This window comes from Patagioenas fasciata, chromosome 8, assembly GCF_037038585.1.
Source record: "Patagioenas fasciata isolate bPatFas1 chromosome 8, bPatFas1.hap1, whole genome shotgun sequence".
NCBI lineage: Eukaryota > Metazoa > Chordata > Aves > Columbiformes > Columbidae > Patagioenas > Patagioenas fasciata.
This window is the reverse complement of record NC_092527.1, coordinates 7,781,716-7,808,082: the sequence shown is the minus strand read 5'-3', so window position 1 is coordinate 7,808,082 and position 26,367 is coordinate 7,781,716. Positions and strand designations below refer to the sequence as shown.

Genomic DNA, 26,367 nt, shown 5'->3' with positions numbered 1-26,367 from the left:
AGCATCTTCCTGACCACGAACAGGGCATGTTGCCTTCAAAGCTGTTCCTTGCTCTCCCGCTCACAACAGAGCAGCTCAGAGGTGATCAAGGAGGAACTGCTGCCCACATTGTGCCTTTCAGCTCTCCTAAGAGGCAACCAGAGACTCCAAGCCCACATGTGCTCAGCAACTGAGGATGCACATTTAAAATCCCATCTCTGCAGTTCTTTAAGGGGTTCCTCTAGTCTGATAAACCACAGCCTCATAATTACAGCAAATCCACACAGGCCGCTGGCTGCAAAAAAACATATGTACTTGCAGTTCCTGTGCACTAGCCCCATCTCACCTCCAGCAGGCCCTAGGCAAGAATGCTTAACACACTACACACTCCATTTCTTGCCAAATTTTCAGTGCAATATACAGGCATTTCGAAGCCTATTGTCTTTTAATGCAGAGCAGTTTTTCCATACCATTCCTGATTATTTTTTGTCCTTTTGCGAGCTTTTTTGCACCACCTGTCACACCATAGTAGGTGTATTAGCCCCCAAGGGCACAATTCAATTCACAGCTCAGGGTTTACCACCCTTAGTGGGATTTACACCACAAATTTGGGAAGAAGCAAAACTTCAGCTGCTACACAAGTTGGCAAGAGCATCATCTGAAAAGACCCCCTGAAGGAAAGTGTCTCTCCTCCTTTTGGCCATAGAGGGAGCTGAATCTCCAGTGTTAACCTCTTTAAAAATAATAATAAAGCAAGCACTCAACTCCAAGTCCCAATATACAGCCCAGAAATTATATTGACCCCTCTTCCCAGCACAACACCCAGACCTCACACGCAGAAGGCAGTAGCAATGCAGATTAAATCATTAATGCCCCTGGATACTGTTTCCCCTCAAACTACAAGGGATCGCAGAAGAGGAAAAAAGCCCCACACACCACACTTAAGCATGATTAATTGCTCTTCGTTGACATAACAAGAGAAAGAAATCAGTCAGTGATATTCTCCATGGTTCCGCTGGGGCTTTGTCAAACACTATAGCTCCTGCATTTCACTGAATGTTAAATGGCTTTTAAGAAGTGATTTATGTCTGTGAGCATGTTGTTATTGATTAATCTCACACTGGAAAAGTCTCTTCGTACCCTACTGTCCTTTAAATCACCCTGACAGTTTAGAGGTTGCTGTTTAACAACCTCCTAAGGCGTATCTTCCTTGTCAATCTTATCAACCCCTTGTTTAATTGTAAAAATGTAAATAAAATGCAGTGAGCTTTTGGCCTAATGCCTCACAACTTGGATATCCCTTCCAAAGAGAGAAACAAGAGATTCTTCAGCTGCACTTGAGGCTTGTCAAGCGTCATTTTAATTCAAAGTAATTTCTGGCTCTCTTGGAGCTCAGCAGTGGTTTGATGGGTAACAAGATGTGTGTCAGAGCCAGGAAAGCCTCCGTGATTTCCTGATGCCTGAGGAACATCAGTTAAAATACCAGTTAAAGAGTGAGGACCCCGAACTGGGGACCACCCATGACTTTGTTCTCCATCCTCACCACGCAACAAGGTGACGCTTTTGGTGGCAGCAGAGATTAGGAACAGCTCAAAGGTGACCCCAGCATTGGCTTCTCTTGCCACTTCGGTGCTTGTTAGCAGACCCTGCTCCTGTGTCCAGCCAGCTTTGGTTACACCGGTAAATAGAACATCTTGCTTTCAACACTGGATGCTCAGCAAAGTAACCCAGTAGTTACACCTCAGCGTGTAAACAAAGACATTGTTTATGATACACTGAAAAATCTGTGGCCAAGTAGGACTTGAATGTGCACTGACATGAAGCTTTTCACATCCTCGGGGTATTCTGACTCCTGCAGAGCCAATGTCAGCATCTCCTCATTAGGTCTCGGAGACGAGATGCTGTGAAATCACTCCCAACAGTTGCAGAAAGGCGGCTCCTGTCATCCCTCACTCGAGCCGTCTGCTCCCCTGGCATTAATCGGAGTAAAAAGTGACCACCGGAGCTGCAAAGGTGCACAACGTCCTAAAGATTCTCCCAAAACACATCTGTGTCATCAAAAAGAAACTCTCAGGCAGCACAAGGCTCTGGACGTCACGAAACTTGATCACTTCAAGGGATCTCAGTTCAGGAAACCAGCTGACCACAGGAGTAAAGCGTGTGGATGAAGAAAACTGGCCACTAAAACTGAACAAAGGAAGCAGCAGCATTGTGAGGTTTTTCTATAGCGTTTCTCCCAAAACACTGTATTAAAAAGTTAATGTTGTACGTATATTTTTAAAAAAGTATATAAACAGTAAAATATCAATTACTATGCCAGCGGTGCTCCAACCTATTTCTGTTCTCTTAAATCCTTTCCATTTCTAAAAAGCCTCTTGTTTGCATTGAATTGATCAGTACCAGCAGCGATCTGTCTGCAGACTGGCGATACTCCACCGCTCAACCCGCAATAACAGAGCTCATCCCCTCCCGAAGTACCGAGCATCAGCTATTAGCTTCTTTTTAATTAACCTACGAGAAAAGCTGCCGGGGAGGACCACGCTTCAGGCTCATCAGGGGGATTTCACGTGTACAGCACGCTAAACTCAACTTATGCCTTGTTCCTCTACATTGCTGGGCTTAGCTCAAACCAGACGTAGTTCTTGAAGGGGCTGACCCTACATCGGTCGAAGGACACATCAGGTGAACCTCTACGTTTTACAGTGTGGATCTCTCTTTTCCAAATTAATTCAATGCCTTAATTTCACTCAATGCAAATTACACAAGATGGCTTTTAAAGAAACCTGGCTTAATACATTGCATTTGTAAATAACTACTGGACAACACTTCTTCCCCCTCATAAATGTTACTCCTTGACCCTTGGAGAAAGGCATTAAAGAAGCGTAGCAAAAATCTTATTAAGCAGCGACTTACTAAATCAGGAATTCAAATTAATAGCATAGGCACAGCCTGACTTAAAAATCTATTTTAAAACTAAATTAAAAAGCAGTCGCATTGCCAATTGACAAGATTAGAAAGGTTTCCCTGGCAATTGTTGAGATTACAAACTAATGAACCATGCAGGGAAAAGAAGGGATGGGGGGAGGGCACTTCCATTGTCAGTTTTTAACAAATATGGTCACATTTCAAGGAGTTGGAGAAAGCATTATAGCCTTAAGAAAAAGTTTCCTGGATATTTTTCACTTCAGCAAATGCTTCATATTAACTTGAGGAAGCCCTCGTCAGTGCCAAAGTCCAAAGCAAGAGCAGCAGAGGGAGATTAAAATAACTACAAGGTTGGTTGCTTGAGCAAAGGGAGCAGGATGGGCTTTACAAAGCTGGACCTTCACCCATAGCTCCCAGGAAAACAAGCAAATACCAGAGTCTGAGCTGGGGAACTGGAGCCTCTAGCTCAGCTGGGGACATCAGGGGTTTGTAGGGAAAGAACAATGTCTGGAAAACAGGAGCTCTGAGGTAAGTGAGGAGGGAAATGGAGTTGTAGCCGAGATGTCTTGAGGAACAGAAACAACTTTGCATGTCGGCTGGAGGTGGGGTTAGATGTAATAAGGTAAAATTGCAGCGAGATGAGACATCTTTATAGTAGTAAAGCGCTGGGATAAATTCACTATAGAAACTGAGAAGTCTCCATCAGCAGAAACTCTTTACGAAGAGGTTGGACACTCATTTGTCACAGTAAAGCTGGCCATAGGGAGATGGGCCAGGTGACCTCTTGAAGTTGATCCCAGCCCTGTTTTCCTGCAATTGCACAAAATATCATTGTGCAACAACACAGCAAAGTCTTTTCTTCAGCTTATCAGACCTCAGATTGTGATCTAAACCCAACTCCTACCACTTTGCCGTCCTCAGGCTCTGCGCACCCCTGTGACCCCATCAATTGAGCCTCTCTGACACGTAGCTATGGTGAGCAACTCACAACTCATAAGGATCCAAGCCCGGGAGGTTATTTCACAGCCTGTTTCAGGCGGAAGGATAGAGAAACAAGGAAGACAAAAAGGTGGCAGGCTTTGCTGCTGCCCCAAGAAAAGCAGCCTAGCAACCTCCACACAATAAAGCACAAAACGCGCAGACAGCGCCCTGCAAAATGAGGGTTTTCAGCTGCTTTGGGGGGTTGGTGGTGTGCAACTCCGTTTATAAATCTCCTAACAAACGCATCACTGATGTTGACTGCTTTCCTCCACTCAGGTACCATAATTAAGTTTGTCTGTCTGTTTTCCCCTGGGAAGAAATTGTCTAAAAGCCAGACTGGGAGGATAACACCTCTGGCTGCCAGACCCGGCTTACATGAACTATCTTAAAAAGGCCTGGTCCAAGACCAGAGCTGCATGAAAAACCACAGAACAGATTCACAAGTAAAATAGCCCCAAACCTCTCAAAGCCAAATATTTACTGTTGCTGCCTGAGGGCATTTGAGTTTTTTCACCTCTCTTTATTATTTGCTGTTTAAAGTTAACACCAGTACCAGTCAGATACTTTCCTGCCCTTGCTCACAGGGCAGGCAACAGGCTGATGTGCAAGAGCATATAGAATTGCCTAAGCTATCTTGTAGAAAAAAACATCTACACAATATCACTCCTGATATCTCATTGCATTTATATGATGAACTGTAGTGGTGAGTGCTCAATATACCCAGCCCAACAACAACAAAAACATTATTGCACAGCAAAAAGTCCAAGGATTCATCCCACCTACCTCAAAGGCCTGTGCAAGGGGAAGCAGGAGGAAGACATAGATGTTTTTGGAATGATAACAGCTCCTCGGAGGACCCAGATGATGCACGGGAATGAGCTAGGGTGATACAGTACAGGCAGTGACCTGATCAACAAGGTCCATCCAGAAGCATCTAAGGATGGGTCTTCACAAAAGGTGCTATCGGCACCCCCGACACAGCAAGGACGTGAAGCAACTTCAGGTCCATTCAGAAACAGTGGATACAGGACAGAAAGAGCAAGTGAGCAAGTACAAAAGCACAGGCTCATAAACTCACCCAGAGCTGCTGGCTGAGCTTAAATATGCTCCTGGGCTCATGGGTGGATGCCCCAGGTGAGGTTCATTAAGGCTCATTAGTGCCCTCAGCTTTATCCTGGACACAGGTGGCCTTAAGGCTCCTCCTGATCAGTGTGTCCCAGGGCACCAGACTAGACCTGCTTCTCCCCATCTAAGAGACTCCATGATAAAGCACAGTTTTTAGAAGAACAAGAGTCTGCACAGGTTTATGAACACAAGAATTGGAAGTGCCCACCAGGCACACCAGAACGGGTGTTTAGAAACTGTTGCATCGCCATACATACCTTCAATCGCCCTAATAAAGTGCTGCATGCTTTTGGAGGAGAGCAACAGCTCCCAGGGAGCTCCAAGAGGCTTCAGAAGACTGGATGGGGCTCTGAGCAACCTGATCTGGGTGAAGATGTCCCTGCTCATGGCAGTGGTTGGACTAGATGAGCTTTGAAGGTCCCTTCCCACCCCATCTATACTATGACTCTAAGATACTCCTTCAAGGTTTCTCCATTATCCCCATGGAGAAGTCACCTCCAGCCTGGAGGAGACAGGCGATGCATGGTCCAGGGTAGAGGGGCAGTAGCTTAGAAGAGCAACAGACAATTCAGCTTCTCCACTAGATACTTAAGCCTTGGCCTTTAAAGAGTCGTTGGGGACCTTTGCAGGGTGGCAGCTCAGCTGCTGCATAAGCAAACAGCCCCTCAGTCGTCCCCCCGTGAAGGGGCATGGACTTCACTTTTGAAATACGTGACTGTAAAGGCAAAATCAGGGGCTACCTGACTAGGAGCACCCCAATTAAGCAGAGCAAGGTGGACCATCAGTCAGAAAACATCCTGTCCTGCCTGACCACCACTTCGCTCCCCACACCACGTGATTTGGTTGCAAGCCTGGCTCTCCACCCAGCTGTTTCTCTAGCGAGGCAAGGGTTTGGTTTCACCTGTTCATGGGAGAACATCAGACAGAGCTTCTCCTCCCATCCCCGACTTCAGTGGGCACCAGCTTGTGGATGCGACAACATGCAAAGATGGGAGGGTGAAAAACGAGAGTTTTGAGCTTTGGGTTTCCCATTCTAAATGCCAAGCCTACGCGCTTTGCATCCCTTTATCGTGTACAAACTCGCAGTCTCTGGTGCCCCGTGAACCCCTTCCCTGGGGTACTGGAAACCTGCCTTCACCACTCCAACCCAGTGCCTCCAGCAGCAACAAAAACAAAGTGGGTTGAGCCAAACTGAGAACTGGTTTGACACAGCTATTTTCTCCTTGAATCACGAGCCCAGTCGTGCCTCAGCACACACCACAGCCAATGCAGCCCCAACTTTGACACCCCAGAAGAAGATGGACCAAGAGCTGGAGATGAAAGGCAAGGAGGACCATGGGGGAAGACCACGGAGGACCACGGGGCATGGAAAAGCTGATCTGGAGCAGGAGTGAAGAGGCTCAAGCAGAAGCTGGAAGGAGAGACCTCTGCAAATGGGGAATAAAGTGTAACATGATGCTGCCCTCTCCTTCCAACCGCAAGAGCTTCTGGGGAGGAAAAGAGATTGGAGTGGCTGGACAAGAGGAGCTGAAGCTGAGGTGGCTGTGACAACCAGCCTGTTCTCACAAGCTTCTGGCCCATAGTAGAAAACCTGAGTGGCACCAATCGGGATGTAAAACCACTATAGGTTATCATATCACATCATCTGCCGTGTTTAGCAGAGATGAAGAATTTCACGTGGTTATCCTCGTGCTGCTGAATGTCTTCCAGCAAAGCCGTCCTTCTGCCTTTGAGGTTACCGAGGGATGGAGCATCCTGACTCCCTTGGTGATTTGCTCCATGGTGGATCATCCCCGCTGCCCAGGGGACCTGCTGTGGGATATCTTGGTTACCAGCAGCCACCATGTCCCTCTGGAAAATGACACCTCCCCTGCTCTGGAGGTGCAATCTGCATCCTTTGCTGGTTTCCACCAAGTCACCCTCTAAAGATTTACCCCCAGGGCCTGTTATATACTCTTCATTATCTCCTATTTCCCGCTCCCTCTAGGCTGTCTGCATATTTTAGCACCAGAGGTTTTTTTCTGCTTGCTTCCAGGTCTTTCCTAAAAATTCCTGAATAATAAGAGGCTGGAGTGGGTGCGTAACTAAAGATCACATGCAAAAAATGGGAAAGCAACAGAGCTCTCAGGGAGTCTCTCCTTCCATCCTTCTTCCACCTGCCCCAGGCTGATCAGATACTGGAAACAGAGCTGGAAACTCCCCAGCCAGCCATGATATGGGCTGGGAAATCTGTCACCTCGGTACAGTAGCCTCCAAGCAGAGAGCCTGGCCACCAGTACTGGTATTCCTGCGGGTGAGGAGTATTTGGCTCTCATTATTTCCACTAGATGCATTTATGAGACTCTGCACTTGAAAATCCCCTGCAAACACTCATGGGTTGGGGCTTTGATGCAACCCACCTCATTGCCTCCATCCTGCTTTCATCTAGGTCGGTTCAGCCTCTGGGCAGATTGACCAACCTTTGCCAAAGTCCACCCTGATGTCACACCTCACTGGCCAGGTCCCCGCATGCCTCTCTGACCCAGGGGCACGGTGACACCGACCCCCTCTGCTCCACTCTCCTGCCAACAGATTTCAGAGCTGCTGCATCAGGTCCTGCAGCCAGATTCCCCCATGGGAAATCAGCAGTGGCTGCTCACAGCTGGCCAGCGAGGTGAGAACACCTGGAGCAGGAGGGCTGGGGACCAGAGTGTGGGCTTGGCACCCCCATTCTGCCCACAAAGCTTGCCACCAGGTCATTTCCAAAGGAACCTGCAATTAGATAGCAGCACAGTGTGAAATGATTAAGAGGCACCTTTGACTGTACTACATTAATTTAATTTTTTAGAAGAGGATTTACACTGGCAGGTAGTTCCTGGATGGAAATGGGAGATCCCATGTGTAAGCAGAGACATTTTTAGGATTGTGCATCTGTCTGTAGGTTCGCAAAGCTTCATAAAGGCAGCGTTTCAACAGCTTGACAGCCCCAGATGAGAGAAGGGTTAGCAAATTAGAGACTAATAAAAGTCGGCTAATTTTAAAATGAGAAATTTAAAGTGAAGGTCCAGCACGCATGGGAAAAGTACGTAGATGAAAGCACAGGGTAGGGTAATAATAAATGAGTAGTAATGCCTGGACTCACAACTACAGTGTTGGATAGTCACTATGGAGCAGACAAACACAGCAACATGAAGCCATCTGCCCTTCATTTTCATGACCAGCAGCAGGAATATAAACCATCTGATTTCTTCTGCTTTACTCTTTCAGTGATTCCCCCAGAGACAGAAGCAAGAACTGGGTCAGGAGGAAGAGAAACCAGATGAGAACAGGCACTGAAAATCACTGCGCATCCCTGGCTCTCCTCCTGCATGAGTAAAGCTGGGGGGGTTTCTCTCCAGGCAGAGAAATTGTCACAGCGACTGGAAAAACTGCACAGAGTGCAAGATTCATTTCAAAGTTACACAAAGTCTGAGCTAGATATTAAGTTGCCTACGTAATTGACAGAGTTAAATAAATACCATCAGATGGAGATAAAGGTCACAGTAAGGCAGTGCCCAAGATAAGCAGCATGGAGCATCCTCCAAAGACACCTCTCTCTTGCCGCTGCCTTTAGAAGGATCTGGGATGGTTGGTTGAGTCTAGAGACCTGATTTAGGAACCTAAAAATAAATCCCATTCCTGGTGACTTGCCAGCTACACAACTACTTTCCCTACCTATTGCTGCCTTATCATGAGGATGAGCTTATGTCAGAGGAGATCACGAGGTGACACCAATGCCTCCCATGCAGATTTCGAGTGGGAGCTCAGCAGCTCATCCCCAGTAGCACAGACAGTGGATAAACTCCCTTCATTTGTACCTCTGGGAAGACTCTGCTGAGGGACTATCGCATGGGTTTGCCTCTCAACATTCTCAGCAAGTCCGGAGTTGCCTACGGGACAGCAGGTTACAGCTTGTCAGCTTCCCACACCCCAGTCCTGGAGGACTCAGTGGCCACATCTAGATCAGCAAACCTGCCAAAGATCAGCTCTGGTTTGAGGCCAGCTTATCTTCAAGGGTTTTTTTTTCACAGGCAACTTGTTTGCCTTTCCTGTTCACTCTTTGAAATATTGTAGAATCACAGAATGGTTTGGGCTAGAAGGGACCTCCAAAGCTCATCCAGTGCCACCCCTGCCATGAGCAGGGACATCTTCACCAGCTCAGGTTGCTCAGAGCCCTGTCCAGCCTGGCCTGGGATGTCTCCAGGGATGGTTCATCCACCACCAACCTGGGCCAGGCTCTCACCACCCTCAGGGACAACAATTTCCTCCTCGTGCCTGAGAAACTTCCGAATGAAAAGCTGACAAACCAGAAAGAAAGGCCAGAACAAAGAGAAGAAAAGGCTTCAACCTAAATACGGGCTACTTGTCCATAAAGAACATCAGAGGATGAAGTGGAGACACCACACATGGGAAACCCAGAGCTGGGCTTTCCCCGGGTAGCTCACAGCTGAATCTGCCCAGCTGTTCAGGTCACAGTAGTGGCCAAAAAGCCAGCGGTGATGCAGAGCTGGAAGATGTGCCCTTGAAAATGCCGCAACACCGAAACTGTTGGGGTCTGATCTGCAATATACAGATCACTTCCATAATAACATTATTGCCTCTCAGATCCCTGTACAAGAAGGGTGCAACGTGCCTCGCTCTCTCCCACTCCCAAAACAGAGAGCCTTTTAGCAAAAAGACTTCACAGGACCCCAAGCCACTCCATCACCACCTCATAAGGACTTTGTCCCTGTGCGGCCTATAGTGCCTTTAGGTACCAGTTAAATTCAGCAATCAGAAAGCTCACGCACGGACAATAAAAAACGCGGTTGGTGGGCCAAGGGGTTAGCAGGCTGTGTGGGGCACGACCAGCAAAGCACTCGTCTCCTAAACCCTTTCCCACAGTGTTTTTGGGGAGGGTAGCCACGTTCACCCTCTGACCCATCAGCATTCTCTCCACATCCCCCTCCAGCCTGGCCCTTTAAGTAACTTGAGCCTCCAGGCTACAAATCCCAGTTTCTAACTAAAACCATAGAAAAGCAGGTTTTCCCCTTCCCCCTTCTGGGTGTTTTCTTTTAAAATCAACCATTTCTTCCCCTTGCCCTTCTGGTGGGGAGCGATAGTTCACCAGGGGACAGAGCAGGTCACCGAGCATCCCCCTCCCACACCCAGCTAATGCTTCTTGCAGCCTGTTTTTTGCAGTTTTCGCCCCCCACCTCCTGCTGGTCCTTGGCAAACTTCAGCTGATTTCCAAACCCTGCGTGGCTGCTGGGGGTTGCGGCAAAGGTTTAATCATTTGCTTCTCCTTGGGTGTGCGAGGCGGGGATAAGAGAGAAGGTTGGGCCCCATCGCCTGACGCCACTAATCTGGCCCACTTTTGTTGTACAGTCCCTTTCCCATCCCCCTTCCTCCCCCGGCTCCCGCTCAGCTCCCAGAACCCACCATGAATCCACAGAGATATGTTGTCCTGCTTTGCTTTTCCTTCGTGAGCACAGTGAAAGGTAAGAGATTTTTGGGGTGCTTTGGGTTCAGGGACACAAGGGGATCCAGGTGCCCTGAGATGTGGGATGCTCATCCCCACACACAATGAGCCCCCTGGGACTCGGCATAACCCAAAATCTCCCCGGTCCCCAGTTATTTCCACAACTATAAATGGTCCGAGCATCTCCCAAGGTGGGGAAGTCATTTGGGACCATGGAAGTCCCCTCTGAGGGAATGAGGAAAAACAGAGTGCTGGAGCTTTTTAAACTGCATGTGGTGCAGAAATAGAGCGACTTTTCGGTCTGACTCACAGAGAAAAGCCCCAGGGAGTGGGGATTTCCATCTATTACTTTCATTTGTTATTTTTAAGGAAGTAGCAGAAGCAAGAGCATTAGATTTGCAGGAGAATTTCAAATGACTTTAGAAAATAGATTAGACTGGTTGTGTCATGGCAAAGGCAACCCTCCCCCCTACAGTCATATTTGTATATGAACAAGAGAAGGAACTGTAAGTCATTCTGGATAAATAAGATTAAAGCAAGGAGTTTTGATCTAAAGCTGCCCCATCACAGAGTCAGTGATTTAATTAAATATTGGTAGCTCTGATAGGGAAACACACAATGTAAAGAATACGGCCTCTCTTCTCCCCCAGATAGAAACGCTAGCATTGCTCCAGTTAACGCACAATGCTGAAAAGACACTTTGAGACATCCCCCCTGGCTGTGGGTATGCTCAGGAAACTTTACTGCAGGACTGTGGTGTGTTTCCATGGCAGTTTCAATACGTCCTGAAGTCCCCAAGGAGATCCCATACTCTGGCCATCACTTCTAAGGCCGGGCTGGAAAAACAAGCAGGGATCAGCCATCACCCCGAGAACCCCCAAACTATAGACACAAATCATTTCCCACTAAAACCTTCCCAGGTTTTCCCCCGAACATCTCATCTATACTTACTGCTTGATATAAAAATGACACTTCCAGGAGGCAAAGCGTTGCAGGTCACAAGTACCCCTGCGGGTCCAGGTCCTCCTTGGGTGGAGGATGCTGGGGCTGGGGTCTACCGTTGCGTACCTTCAATGTGTGTGCCTCTCCTCAGGGGATTTGCAGCCCCTTTCTTTCCAGCCCGGGACGCTGTATCGGTACCGCTATTCCCTGGATGTGCGGCTGGAGCACACATCCCTGCCGGCCCTGCGTGGGGCCCGGCTGCAGGCTGAGGCATTGGTCCAGCTCCGCCGGCTCTGGAGGGACACGGGAGGGGAAGAGCTGCTCCAGGTGCAGGTGCGTCAGGTGCTAAAGCCATTGCAGCTCCTCCTGGGAGCAGTGATGCTGCCTTTCCTCACACCCTTCCCACTCGAAAAATGACCTCTGTGACCACTGTGGGTAAAATCCACAGCAAACGCGCTTTTTCACTGCTCCCTGCCACCTTCTGCTCTCACAGATCCATGACCTCAAAGCCCAACACCAGCCAGAAGAGGAGAGGGGCGAGGACGGCCCCAGAGGTCCCCTTGCAGAGATTGCTCTGAGCCAGGAGGAGCAGGCAGAGCTCCAGCAGCCCGTGTTCATCTCCTGGAGCAGTGGCAAGGTCAGCTGGACACCTCCTGGGCTTGGTCATGCCCTCCACAGAACACTCCTGCCCATATCCCAAATTTTCCCCAGCTGTGAAGCCCGTACGAACTTCTGCTCCACCTCTGGTTTCGTATCAAAGCATGAGGAACCGGACAGAGTGGCAAATGTAGGAATATATAGTCTCCCAGGGGGTCCAGTATAGCCTCAGATGGAGCCCCATCCTCCAAAGGGGCACATTAAAAGGGCTTCAGTCCTAACCATGGGATATAAGCTCCTTTCTGACCTTCTCCTTCAAGGCTTTGGAAAAACAGGGCTGGGGAATCAAGGGAAATTTTGTGGATATGCATGCACAAAGCTTATGCTGTTGAGCTGTATGGTTCTCCTTGTGAAAACTCTGCAGGTATCTACAGGGTGTAGCTCAGGTTGCAGGGAGATGCCCCCAGAGACATCCCCACAGACAGACACCACCTCTCGCCCTCCCCAGGTCAAAGCTTTCCATGGGGACGGAGCAGAAAGCATCCTCATCTCCAACCTGAAGCGTGGTGTCATCAGTCTGCTCCAGCTCCAGCCCCACGCCGGCACCACCGTGGAGGTAGGTGCAGAGCCAGGGCAGGATGAAACTGCAACTATAAAATCATCGTCTTTCCCTGGACAGTGGGAAAAGTGGAGGAAAAAAAGCTCTACAAAGATTTCTGCCAAGTGGGATTCACTTTGCCGAGTCAGCAGCCAAACAGCAGGGAAATTGTTGGGGAATGATCTGTTAGGGAGCAGCGTAGGGGAAAGGGACCTGGAGGTCCTGGGGACAGCAGAGTGACCATGGGCCAGCACTGGGCCCTTGTGGCCAGGAAGGCCAATGGTACCTGGGGTGGGTTAGAAGGGAGGTGGTCAGTAGGTCAGAGAGGTTCTCCTGCCCCTCTACTCTGCCCTGGGGAGACCACACCTGGAATATTGTGTGCAGTTGTGGCCCCTCAGTTCCAGAAGGACAGGGAACTGCTGGAGAGAGTCCAGCGCAGCCAACAAGATGCTGAAGGGAATGGAGCATCTCCCGTGTGAGGAAAGGCTGAGGGAGCTGGGGCTCTGGAGCTGGAGAAGAGGAGACTGAGGGGAGACTCATTCATAGGGATCAATATGGAAAGGGTGAGTGTCAGGAGGATGGAGCCAGGCTCTTCTCGGTGACAACCAGTGATAGGACAAGGGGTAATGGGTGCAAACTGGAACACAGGAGGTTCCATTTAAATTTGAGAAGAAACTTCTTCATGGTGAGGATGGCAGAGCCTGGCCCAGGCTGCCCAGGGAGGTTGTGGAGTCTCCTTCTCTGCAGACATTCAAACCCGCCTGGACACCTTCCTGTGGAACCTCAGCTGGGTGTTCATGTTCCGGCAGGGAGGTTGCACTGGATGAGCTTTCCAGGGCCCTTCCAACCCCTGACATTCCGGGATTCTGTAAAATTCCTCCTTCCAAAGACAACCTGATGCTGTGAACAACCTGTGAACAAACCAAAAAAACCTCAAAACCCAAAATGCAGGCACAAAGATGCTGCCACTAGTGTTAGCCTGAATTTGCAAAAGCGAATTTCCTGCCCAGATGGATTTGGAGACATCCAACACTCTCACATACAGACCAGTTTCTAGCTTCTTGATTATTTTTCTATTTATTAGTTTGTCCTTTGTGTCTGTCCTCTGCATTGATCATTTTGTTCACGCTCAATCAAAGCAAATTACCCTTAACCATGGTCACTTACGTTTATGTTCCAGGAGGACGTCTCTGGGAGTTGCCAAGTCACATATGCTGTGTCCAACCATTCCATCACAAAGACAAAAGATCTCCTCAGCTGCACAAACCCACACTCCGGGTTCACCTCCGTAAACAAAGCAAGTCCATTTCTCTCGTGGTGGTGGGCTCAGCTTACATCAAATACATCAGGGCTGTCCCCCAACATTTTCCCAGCTGGCTTCAGCCTCCTGCACCAGCCTGGCTTGGGGCTCTGGCTCTTAGACCGATACCCACAGTGGGGTGCACCAACACACCTCAGCAGGAGCAAGGTAGTTTTGAGGTGGATAGGAGCAGAAAAGATGTCTTGGGTCATCCCATCCCCACCCTTGTTATCACTTCTGACCTGCCAGCTAATCCTGCTTGGGAAAGTGGAGGTGCAGATATGTTTTCAGGGTCTCAGACTCATCAGGTTGGGGAGGAGGTTGACAGGGGACAGGACCAAAGAACGCTGCTTTTTTCCTTTAAAACAGTAGCCGGTGTTTAGCCCTGACATTAATAAACGAAACACTGTGGGTCTTAATGCAGTTATACCTACCGTGATTATATACATACCTGCCATGATCTTTTTTACAATGAGGGTGGTGAGAGCCTGGCCCAGGTGGGCCAGAGAGGTGGTGGATGAACCATCCCTGGAGACATCCCAGGCCAGGCTGGACGGGGCTCTGAGCAACCTGAGCTGGTGAAGATGTCCCTGCTCATGGCAGGGGTGGCACTGGAGGAGTTTGAAGGTCCCTTTCAACCCAAACTATTCTGTGATTCTATGATTAAAATCAATGGAATATTTTTTAATCATATAAGTTCTATTGAATTCCATTAAAAACTGGATATCACCACACAGAGACCCCACAGGCTGTGGCAGCCATCTCAACACCCGGCAGTCAGACTCTGAGTGTTCATATACTAAAAGCTTTTTGGGGGTATGAATCATGGCAAACTTACACAAGAAAGTAACAAAACCAGGCCAGAACACATTTTTGGCATTAGGGTTTTCCCATAAGCCTGCCGTGGGGAAACTGAGGCAGCTCTCTGGACCTTGCCTATATCCATAGCTGTGATAGCAAAACAACGATGCTACCTGGCTCTGGAAAAGGCAAAGCCTGTAGATAAAAACCCCCTCCATTAAGACAATGATATTATTGCTGATGCCATTTGCTGTCAAAAAACACATCGTTCAGCTCTTCCACTTCCCCCAGACCTGCCCCGTGCAAGCCCAGCTGCTCTGATAACGTCTCCCGGCGTGACCGGGACTGGGTGGTGATGAGGCAGAGGTGAAGCCCAGCGAGTGCGTCATTGCTTTTGGAAGGGAAAAAACATCCAGAGAGCTTCCCCAAGGTCACCATGCGGCACAGCGAGGAAGCTGAGCATTTTTTTTGGCATGAGCTGGGTGGAAATTGCTGTTGCTTGGCTTTCTCTCTCACTTGGAGGGTGTCCTTGCTGCTGGTGTGGGATGAGGCAGGTTTTGGCATTGAGGGCCAGATCTCCTCCCACACCAGGCAGCTGCGTTGGGACAACTATGGATCTAGCTAGCTTGAAGGAAGGGAAATGCTTTGGGGGACATGTATTTCCAGTTTGCAATCTCCAGGCATCACCCATGCCAGGCAGGATCATCCCCCCCTCCCTCTGCTGCCGTTTTCTGCTGGGGCTGAGCCAGTTTGACAACACTTTGTAGTGAGAAGAGAAAGTTCGTGTGGTGTCACCAAGTCCATCTCCCTGAAATCAGCCATGGCTGAGGACATCCCCACGCCACAGTCCTCACCTGGTGCTGCCTTCTCCCACATCTGGAAAGAGGTTGGGTTCTTCTGGATCTTCCTTTCCTACGTTTTGCAAGCAAAGCGGGTGACTTGGTGGGCTGGAAAGCACTTTTGCTGCTGTTAGAAAGCAGAGGAATCTCCTGAGGAAAGGGGAAGAGAGAAAAGGTTCCATCATTCCTCTTGTTTTTCCTTTTTGAAGATGTTTGGAGTGCAGTGGCAGCCTAGCAGCAGCAGCCAGTACATAGTGAAGGACAACCTCCTCCAGGCGGTGCTGACAGAAGAAAGCCATGTGCTGTCTCCAGCCCTTAGGTCCACCACCAGCATCAAAATCAGCTCAAGGTAAGCGATGCCCCCACAGCACTGCCCAAATTGGTGTGGGCTGAATGTGCATCTGTTGGAGCCGAAGTGTTGGCTGCTCTCCTGCCAGGCTGGTGCAGCACCTGGGCATGGCACAGAGGGAGCTCCAGACACCCTTTGACAGCTTCTCCCCACATCTCCTCCTTTTCCAAACCTGCATGAAGCAACCAGCCAGGCTATAAATTATAAAGCACTTCCTGATGGCTTCTCCTCCCTCCGCAGGCAGCAGCTCCAGCTCATGTCTCCTCCAATGCCCGGCCCGGCAGAGGTGACCGGACAAAGCCTCACAGACGTGCTGGCTGGCACAGAGGAAAGGCACCAGCCCCTGGCCATGGCCAGCTTGCCCTTCAGGAGGGTCTGCACCCACTGCCCATCGGTTGGTGATGCCATCCACCTCCAAAACTCGCTGCATGCTCTCCCCCAAGCTGGGTACCTGGGTGGGCAGGAGAAGGTCGGAGGATTTAGTGTTAAAGCATGGAGCTGGTTAGTGCTGTCGAGGCAGGTTGCGGACCCAGGAGCACTGTGGAGCATCAGCCCAACCTGTCACCTCTCCTAAGTAGCATTCAATGTTGCTACCCATGGTGAAAGGACCCCTCTGTTCCCCAGACATAGAATCACAGAATGGTTTGAGTTGGAAGGGACCTTCAAAGCTCACGCAGTCCAACCCCCCTGCCATGAGCAGGGACATCTTCAGCAGCTCAGGTTGCTCAGAGCCCCGTCCAGCCTGGCCTGGGATGTCTCCAGGGATGGGGCATCCACCACCTCTCTGGCCAACCTGGGCCTGTAGTTGCGTTTCTGTGATGAGGGAAGTGACCTGGTGCACAGCTGGGCACATCCCGTTGGCTTAAACTTATCACAGGTCTAAGGTCAGGAAACATTTCTACCGTAGGTTAGGCTAGCAAGGACAAAACAGGGGTTATTTCTGCCTCTTCAAGTCCTCCAGGCTTTTCACCTAGGAAATCTGGGATTGCAACAAGGTTCAGGCACCAGTGATGCTCGCAGGTTCTCCTGTACACACCACAAATTGGGGCATTTGTGCTACTGCACAAGTCCTAAGCCATGGGGGTGTGAAGATGCAGCAAATGCCTTCAGACAACTGCATGACCCCCATGAGCCACTCCTAAATATTCCCTAAGTATAAACATTATCTCCTGATAATGGGGGTAAAAGAGGCTAAACAAACAGAGGCTAACAAACTTCATCTTCACAGCTGAGAGCCTACCTGAAGGCTTTTGACAGCCAGAGAGTCAAAATAGACACCTCGAAGGCAGCAACAACCTGGCAGTTCCAGAGGTTCATCCAGATGCTGCGCAGTGCCGAAAAGAGAGATGTTCTGCAGCTGCTGAGGAGAGCACCCGAGGAGATGCTGTGAGACCCCCAGGAGCTATCTTGCTCAAAATTGACTTCCTGTGCATGTAGAACCCTGGCACCGAAGGTCTTTCCTGGACCTGGTAGCTGGGGTTGTTTGGTGCTGGTCCATCCACCATACTTGGTCCAAGCAGCTGCCCTGATTACTGCAAGTGTGCTTTGTTTTTTCTTGATACCTCTGCTGCACATGTGCACTTTGGAGCGTCACAAAGGCTCTCTACAAATATCAGTGGAAGTCTGTTATTTACAGACCATCCACCCATAGCCATAGCACCCATCTCTTTTCAGTGTGGGCACTGGGGCTGGGCTCCTCTCTCCAGTGAAACACCTAGACATGGGTGAGTTCAGAGCAAAAATCAACCTTCTGAGGTTTTTTTAACCCACAAACTGAAGCTCCCAAGACCCTTAAAGCAAGAGGAAGGCATGCAAGAGGAGAAAGGGGAATGAGGAGCTGCACAGGGCATCTTGTACCTTCTCCAGCTCCATTGGTGGGTTGTGCCACTGATCACCTCCCTCTTCTTGCTCCAGCCCCTTCGTTGTGGAGGCAGCAGTGGCCGCACGGTCACTGGCATCCTTGGCAGCTCTTTCGGACTTTTTGGATTTCAGCAAGGAGCCCACGTCCCTGCTGGAGAAGTTTCTGTACGCGGCAGCTTTCTCTCCATGGCCTTCAGGAGAGCTCCTCCGCCTGGTGTTAGTAAGTACGAGCATTTCTCTCTGGACTCCAGCATAGATCCTCAGTCTGTGTCAGCCAGGAGGGAACAGCAACTGTGTTTACCTGGAAAAGGAAAATACAGTTCTGCAGAAATACATCTTTCTGCTTATGGGATTATTTTATGTGCTTTTAATGAGGTACTGGTGATGGGAGTAGATGCTTCTCAGAGGAAAAGCATTCAGCAGGAAGTGCTTTATAATCAGTGCATTACAGATAGGAAAAAGCTTAATTAAAAGCCACTGTGAAACAACCCAGCATTTTATCCAATTAAACCATCCATTGCCTCTTTCAAACCAGGTAAGAACTAATTTTTCCTTACTTTTGTGGGAAATGCTTTGAGATAAGAGGTAAAACATATTCCTTCTCTCTCTTCCACACACACACCCCCCCCCCTTTCTCTTATTTCCTGCTTCCTAATTCCCCTTTCCCGCTGCCCAGGACAAGCTGGATGGGAAGCAGCTCGCCCCCGAGGTCCGTGAGACGGGGGTGGTTGCTGTGGGCTCTCTGGTCAGCAAGCTGTGCCAGCAGAAGCTGTGTGGACTACAGGTGGGTCCTCTGCAAACCCCCTTTTCTGGACAAACCGCCCTGGTGCAGGGATGCCTAAAATGTCTCCTGTCCCCCTCCTCATTCTCCTTCTCTTCTGGCCTCCTGCAAACCCCGAGCAGGAGGTGGAGCGTGGGGTGGAAACCATCCTTTTGGGGCTGAGAAGCGCCAAGGAGGAATCCCAGGTGGCCATTTACCTGCTGGCCCTGGGGAACGCAATGCTCCCCGAAACCATTCCCAGCCTCCTGGACTTCGCTGAGGAGGGTCCTGCTGCCATCACTGCCACGGCCATCTCTGCCCTGCGGCGATTCCCCGCTCAGCACATCTCCAGTGAGGTAGGAACCGAAGCTACCAAGGCTTGGTGCTCTTCTTCCCACTCCAAGCCAAGCCACCAGGGCACAGAGTCACAATTTGCACATCGCACCCTTTTAATTGCCCTCTCACATCAGGTGAAACAAGCAATGAGGAGGATTTTCCACGAGAAGAGGAAGAGCTACGAAAAAACCTGTCGCCTGGCTGCTGCAGAAATCCTCCTGGATAACGAGCCCTCACCCATGGACATCATCAACATCCTGCTGGCCGCTAATGAGCTGGAGGTGGAGATGGCGACATTTCTGCTGCTGAAGATCCAGAGCAGCCTACATGCCGACCACCACCCAGCAAGGTGGGTGTGGAGGGGAAGGTCGCATTTTCCCCTTAGATCTACATCATTTGTTCTTCTCACTCCAGCTGTGGCTTTTGACCCAGCACGATGTTAAAGCCTGCCTGCATCACTTCTTGGAGCTCTCAAAACACAGCATCCCTCCTCATCCTGCCCCGTGGCAACAGGACCCAGGCTCACGGCTTCAGCAGAGACCTTGGAGGCCAAAGCTGCGGCTCGTGGGACAGCGCACGATTTATAGCTGTGTTAATCTCCCTATCTGCACAAAATGAACCAAGCACCGACATTTTTCTCAGAGCTAACCAAAAGCAGTAGAAAAATAGCTGACTGGTTTATCCTAATAAAGCAGAGGAGAGGAAACTCCAGGGTAGCCCACATCTGCTCATTTCCCTGTTTTGCTCAGGCTCCTCTGGGCAGTCAGCAACCAAGAGGAACACTTTGGAGAACTGAATTTCCTCCTTTTCTCTGTACAGTTTTCTTTAATGACATCTTACATTTTCCTTTCTCTCTCACTTCCAGGAAGATAATGAAAGACATCCTGAGAGACCCACGGATAAATAATTACCACTTCTTCTCGAAAGCTGGCATCTCCTCTTCCTTCTCAGGACCTCTGACAGGTGACGCCATGGAGGACGCTCATCCCAGGGTCCCCTCAGATGGCTAAGAGGGGGCCAGGTGGGGAAAGGCAGCTTTCGCAAGAGACCTCTGCTTTATAGAAAAGCCCTAAAAATCTCGGTGTGAGGTTTTTGATGTCTCCCAGCACCAGCTGGTTGGCAACACCTAAGGTGCACAGACCTTTATCTGACACTCCTGCAACCACTTGGTGTTCTACAGCAGGAGGACTGAGATGTGCCACATACTTTTCCCAAATCCCACTAGCTTAAAAGATGAACTTCACCAATGAACCTACACCAATGGTAGGTTATAGGTGGGAGTTCCTGCATTTTTCCTGAGAAGCCAAGATATTTACCTCCCTGAGGTATTTTTAATAAGCTCTTCAAAGAGGAGCATCCTTGTACTGATATAAACATCATCAAACTTCAGAGAGACTGCAACGATTGATGCTTGATAGATATCTCCTTAAATCTTCACCCCTCAGCTCTCATTTCTGTCCCTGCTCACATTAGCCTTATAGGGGCAAATTGAGGGCAAAACATCCAAACCCTGGAAGAAAAACTTCGCAATGCTAAATCCTTCTATTATTACAAGGGTGGGAGGAGATGCTGCAGAGAAGCTTTCCCTCCCAGTCATTCAGCTTTAGCAGATATTTAATGGCTAACATAGGAGATCTGGGCAGGTCGGTCATCCTGACCATAGATGGGACAATTCTACAGGACTGGCCATACAATCTATTGAGGAGGTTTACAAAAGGGATGTGCCAGGCCCTTCCCTGGGGATGCTTATGGGTGTTCCTCTGCCTTTCAGTCACCCAGGACCTGCTTTCCACCTTTGGGCTGGACCTGCTCTTTTTGGAGGGCGGATTGTTGAGGAAGAGCATCTCCAGCTTCTCACTGCTCAGCCGTGGTCAGCAGCTCCGTGCAGCTCAGGTGCGCTGCTGGTCAGCACGTACATGGGGGGGGTGACAACACCAACCCGGCCGTGCCACTGCCCCATCTGTGTCCCCTTTTAACGCCCTCACAGTGCTTGACCTCACCTCCCCACTCAGTGTGCCTCATATCAGAAGGGGAGACCCCCACAAAACAAAGGATGTGATACCGCTGCTGCATGGTGCTCAGGGATAGCTTGGATGCCACATCCATCCCACAGAATCATCAAATACTTTGGCTTGAAAGGGACATTCAAAGCTCACACAGTCCAACCCCCCTGCCATGAGCAGGGACATCTTCAGCAGCTCAGGTTGCTCAGAGCCCCATCCAGCCTGGCCTGGGATGTCTCCAGGGATGGTTCACCCACCACCTCTCTGGCCAACCTGGGCCAGTGTCACACCACTCTCAACCCACCCCATCACTGTCCTCCTGCTTCAAAGGGTGCCTATCCAAGGGTTGGACCAGTGTAACAACTCCGATAGTGTTGCAGGGCACAAAACCGACTCTTCAGCTTTGCCCTGTGCAGCTTGCATGTCATGGCTTCTGTGTTCCAGGTCACTATTGAAGCACAAGGGTTGGAGTCGATGCTGGGAGAAAACACCTTGGAAGGTGAAGAGGAGCCAGAGCTGATGGCCGGGATGTCTGCCATCTTCTTCGATGTACAGCTGCGGCCCATCATCTTCTTCCAAGGATATACAGACTTAATGACCAAGGTCCTATTAAGCAGCGGAGAACCCACTAGTGTGGTCAAAGGGAACCTCCTGCTGATGGACCATCACCAGGTACTGCTGGGGTGGGTGACCTGCCTCCACACCAAGTCCTAGTGAACCCCATAATGGATTTTAGGTATGTTATTCACTGCAGATAGACATCTAAGAGTGAGGTGTCACCACCAGAAGTCTCCTGGGGTTGGTAAAACAGCAGGATGGCTCGGCTCTGCCATGGGACCACACATGGTTTGAGTTCCTACCATGCAGGCCAGGCTGTGGGCTTGGAATAAGCAGCTCCAACAACCACAGGTCACTGCTGGTGTCAGCTGCTCGTCCCAGAGCAGTGCCTGGTCACAGCAAGATCTGTCTTCTCCATCTCCCAGGTCATCCCTCTGCAGTCTGGTTTCCAAGTGACTGTCAAACTGCAAGGCGGGCTGGGCCTTGACATTTCAGCCAACATGGACGTGAGCATTTGGGAGCAGGAACTGAAAACCAACATGAACACCAGGTTAGTGGTTGGGAAATGGCTTGGGTCTCTGGGTGCAGGGTACTCGGGGGGCTCAGCACCTAGGCTGGCAAAGCTAGGCTGGCTTTCCACAGCCCCCTGCTCTTCTCCAGCCCTGCCTGGTGGTCACCTGGGGATAAATGTTGGTTACATAGTCCTTTTCCATGGTCAGAGCTAAAATTAAGATGCTTGTGGGGTGGTTTGTTGCTGGTACATGGTGCTCAGCACAGGCCCATTGCTCGGTGACCAAACGCACTTGATTCCACTTCACAGGGGAAGCCTCACCATTGATTTCCAGGCAGAACTTGATGACCCCTTCCTCCAAGCCACCCTGAGAAGCCAGATGGAGATGGAGGCATCAATCCACTTTGACACCATCCTGAGGTTTTCTGGCAGCCCTGTGCTCATGTGCCTGCAGCTGAGAGAGGAGCAGGTCCCATACAGGTATGCTCTGCATATGGCCAGATATTGTAGAAACGTTATAACATGTTTGAGATTAAGTAGGACTTCTTGGAGAGAGGACAGAATTGATGGTTGTACAATGATTGAGCAGAGTGGGTCAAAACCGGTAAGGATGGTGGAAGGACACCGCAAGTTCTTGATGGAAGCACTATGCCCAGACCATCAGGCCACGGTCGGGTAGGAGGTTGAGTCCACCGTCCCCACCTCCTCATCCTCTTGCTGTTGCCTTGTCCCACAGGGAAATGTTCACAGTTTCCAAGTCTGCTGGGAGCCAGAGCATCACAACTCGAAAGGGCAGGCGGGGCAGCGTGCCCGGTAGGGAGCTCGCCTTGCACCGGGCCAACTCCAAGGTCTGCAGCCTCCTGCTGACAGCAGAAGAATAGGGCAGTCAGAGCACTTTGGGGCTGGATGACTGCCTACCCCGCACCCCAGTTCTCTGTGAACCCCATGTGAGCTGTCAAGGGCCCTGCCCGACTCCTCCACAACCATCTTTTAATAAAAAAAAAACAACACTGCAGTAAGGGTATCAAGTGAGATCACCAGAACAACTGTGGCAGAACAGCAAGACGCACCTTTTACTCGGGGATGGAGGAGCACCCATCCCCCATCCCCCATCCCTCCATCCCCCCCCTCCCCGCAAAGGTTGAGATTTCCCCACAAAACAGCCTTTTTTTGCAAATGAATGAGTTTCTCAGAACCCAAGAAACCCTTGGACAAGCCTATACCCCAAACCACCGAGTTTTCTCTCTGTTTATCAAAGCAGGCAGGAGGGAAGCACATCTGCAGCCAGGGGGAAGGAGATTCCCTGGGGGATGGAGTGAATGACCCTCCTTGAACGCACAATTTAGCAACTGCTGCAAGCCTCTAGGAACATAGAAAAGGCTTGTTTCTGGAGGAGATGTGGGGGTTTTAAATGATTTTTTTAAATGCAACCACAGAGACATTCACCCCAGAATAATCCTAAGGGAGAAAGGCAGAGGAGCAAGACAAAACGCTGCATAACCTGTTGCCAATTATTGTCTGTTCTTTCCGGATTAATTGAAGGTGTTTGCATTTATTTGCATAGGGAGGCAACTCGATTCCCCTTACAGCTTGATGCCATCCTCTTAACTCATGGGGGCGATTTGCACTCTGTTGGCTGGTACCACATCAGGCAGCAAGGATGAGGCTGTTGTTGGTGGGGAACAGCCTGTATTTCAGGGGGGATCAGATTCACTCTTGGAGGGGGGTGAAGAAGGAGGGAGAAGAGGAATGCAACCCACAGAGCTTTGCTGAAATCAAAACAGAGCAGGGGAGAGCATAGCAAACTGCAAGAAACCTTCCTAAAGAGCACAGACCTGCAGTCTCAACCATCATCTTGAAACTGGGAAAATTGTTATGAGAATGGAGCTTAAAAGTGTGGTATAAGTGCTGGAGACCCACTGGATGCTGGAGGAGGTTGGAAGGAGATAGGGGGACTGAAGCAGGGACTGGCTGAAGGAAAAAGAGACATTGGTGTCTCCAAGGTGCTAAAGCTTCTCATTGCAGCTTTACACATCCCCTGGTGATGCTGATCCCCAACCACTGCTTCCTGCTCTAGTGCCTGCAATGGGATTTTTTCCCCATGTTTTTCCTCCCTCTAAGACAGGCAGGGCTACAATGATTATCTGAGGCCATTAAAAACCCCTTGTAATTAAAAACAACAGGAGCAGAAGCATTCTAGCGTTTGCAAAGAGTGGATTAAAAAGGTCTTTGAAGATTACTTGGAATCCCAGCATGGGACATAGACACTAAAAGTAGAGGACTTACTACTTTAACAGGGGTGACACCAGAAAGTTCTCCATCCCTTGGGCATTTTTATTTTAAATGAGTCATTGGTGGTTCGAGTCCATCTTATGGGGCAAACACAGATGCTGGTTGCCATGGAGACCAAGAGATTGTGTTTGACTGACATGGTCCTTTCTGGATTAGCGAATCCATTGCAGAGAGCTTGGACAAACATGATAAAGCTGTGACTTCAGAGAAACATCTTTCAGGGTGGGCATTACCTAACCCAAACTGGGAAAGCTAAGCAGTGGGGTCACACCCCCACCATGTCCCCTTCCTCCTCCCTATAGAGGCCAACACCTACTAAATGTGCCTTTTGCTGGTGCATGCAGATTCAAAACCCACCTCCTGAGAGGTGGCTTCTGCCTAGAGCCTCTCCTCTGTCTTTTTCATCCGAAGTTTACATATTAATAGAGAAGCCTCTGGCCTCTCTTATCACCCAAACGGCTGTTCCCCTTCTCTTCTAATGGAGGCAGCAGATGGAGATAAGATTGCCTCAATCCTACGTGTTCCAGCAACAACAAGATACAGCAGCTCTTCCCTTTTTCTGCTGATATTTGGGCTCTTTTGGTGACCATTTGTGAATATTGCAATTAGCTTTAAGTAAACATTCTTCTTCTGTTTCGCATTCTGCTCCCCTTATCAGCCACAAGCACCAAACAGCTCTCCCTAGCTGGAGGGAAAAACGCAGTATTTCTTCATTCCTTCCTGATTAGAATGTGCCTTTGAAATTTTTTAATGAGAAAAATGTGCTTTTTAGGAAAAAGAGGGACATTGGGCATTTTTTTTAAATTAGGACAATGTAGCACTGAGTCCTCTGGTTTGGGGGGAAGGAAATGTGCCTGGTTTTCCATCTGGAGACATTGACAACCAGCACTTTGGTTATGTGCGGAAATAAATGCCACGTATTTTTCATGTTTTCTCTGTTTGACTCTTAACTTGCCCGGAACACACAGTAGGGAAAAGGAGAGAGGCAGAAAGCAGCTCCCACTAGCACAAGCATTTCCAGCAAGAACAGCATGGCCAAAACCACCTTGATTTAAAAGCCACGCTCCCCAGGGACCTGCTTCCTAGCTCTTTGCTTAGGGTGCCATGGAAATATGCAGCTAAATGCCCCATCGGGGCTGCGGAATTTGGGCATGAGGGCTATTTCTGCTCCTAGGAACCCCCAGAGCATAGTTAGGGATGACAGCAGCCCTGCGAGAGGGTTCCCGTGGGACCGAAGATGCTGCTTTATGCTCTCCTGCTGACTTCTGCAAAGGTACTGGAGCCCATCCAAGAAGTGCTTCAAAAACAACAAAAAAACAACCAAAAAACAGGGCTTCCTCTGCAGCAAGGCTCTGCTGATTACAGAGCAGTCTTGCTTAGAGCGGGACCCAAGGACACGGAGAGTAATTGCCCTGGGACTTGCCCTCGGCGCTGAACAGGAGGATCCCTGCGTGACCTGACCGCGGGACGGGGAGCCCGTATCGCCTTGTTACATTGCTCAGCTTACTGCTGATAGCGGCTCTGAGCCCCGCTAATCCCAGCTTCACCCTTTCCCCAGCAGCATCCTGTTGTTTCCCAGTCCTCTTATGGTCAGGATTTGGGCTGATTCAGACTGTTTTACAGGCTGATGAGCTGCTATAATATGTATTTTATTGTAATTAATTGTATATAGAGATGCCACATCCCCGGAGACATCCCAGGCCAGGCTGGACGGGGCTCTAAGCAACCTGAGCTGGTGAAGATGTCCCTGCTCATGGTAGGGGTGGCACTGGATGAGCTTTGAAGGCCCCTTCAACCCAAACTATTCCATGGTTCTCAGGTACCACCCCTGTGACCACCTTTCCTACGGACCTGCACAAGCCTTAATCCCCATCCAAACCCATGCTGCTCTGCCAGGTGTTTGAGGAGGTGTATTTGGATCCCAAACTTTTCTCAGCCTCGGTGTTTGCACCTCAGTCAAAGCCAAGAGGCACCCACCTACCATTTAGGACTTTTTCCATTGCTTGCTTTTCCCTCCTCCTTTTCTGAAGGAGACTTACAGAGGCAGATTTGCCATTCAGCTGAGGTTTGCATTGCACAGTCTAAATCAGAAAATGCCACCCTTGGGGTGGGGAGAGGATAATATTGCTGAT

At 49.7% G+C, this 26,367-nt stretch overlaps 1 protein-coding gene across 1 annotated transcript; it reads left to right on the top strand.

The window, feature by feature from the left end:
- The first annotated feature begins 3,285 nt into the window (after window positions 1-3,285).
- Window positions 3,286-25,162, top strand: LOC136104649 (microsomal triglyceride transfer protein-like). Its single transcript, XM_065843773.2, has 19 exons — window positions 3,286-3,432; window positions 8,257-10,508; window positions 11,583-11,764; window positions 11,925-12,068; window positions 12,537-12,644; window positions 13,807-13,923; window positions 15,776-15,915; window positions 16,156-16,309; window positions 17,144-17,301; window positions 17,830-17,995; window positions 18,452-18,559; window positions 18,679-18,891; window positions 19,006-19,220; window positions 19,737-19,834; window positions 20,643-20,764; window positions 21,319-21,546; window positions 21,858-21,982; window positions 22,253-22,423; window positions 22,680-25,162. Exons 2-19 carry the CDS (start codon window positions 10,451-10,453, stop codon window positions 22,822-22,824), a joined length of 2,652 nt encoding a protein of 883 aa, XP_065699845.1. The 5' UTR covers window positions 3,286-3,432; window positions 8,257-10,450; the 3' UTR covers window positions 22,825-25,162.
- The last annotated feature ends 1,205 nt before the right edge of the window (window positions 25,163-26,367 follow it).

Excerpts from the sequence above, each read along its gene's own strand:
- LOC136104649 (XM_065843773.2), top strand. The coding sequence starts at position 10,451 with ATGAATCCACAGAGATATGTTGTCCTGCTTTGCTTTTCCTTCGTGAGC. Across the intron at positions 15,916-16,155 it reads AGCATCAAAATCAGCTCAAG|GCAGCAGCTCCAGCTCATGT; the intron begins GTAAGCGATGCC and ends CTCCCTCCGCAG. Across the intron at positions 21,983-22,252 it reads AAAACCAACATGAACACCAG|GGGAAGCCTCACCATTGATT; the intron begins GTTAGTGGTTGG and ends TCCACTTCACAG.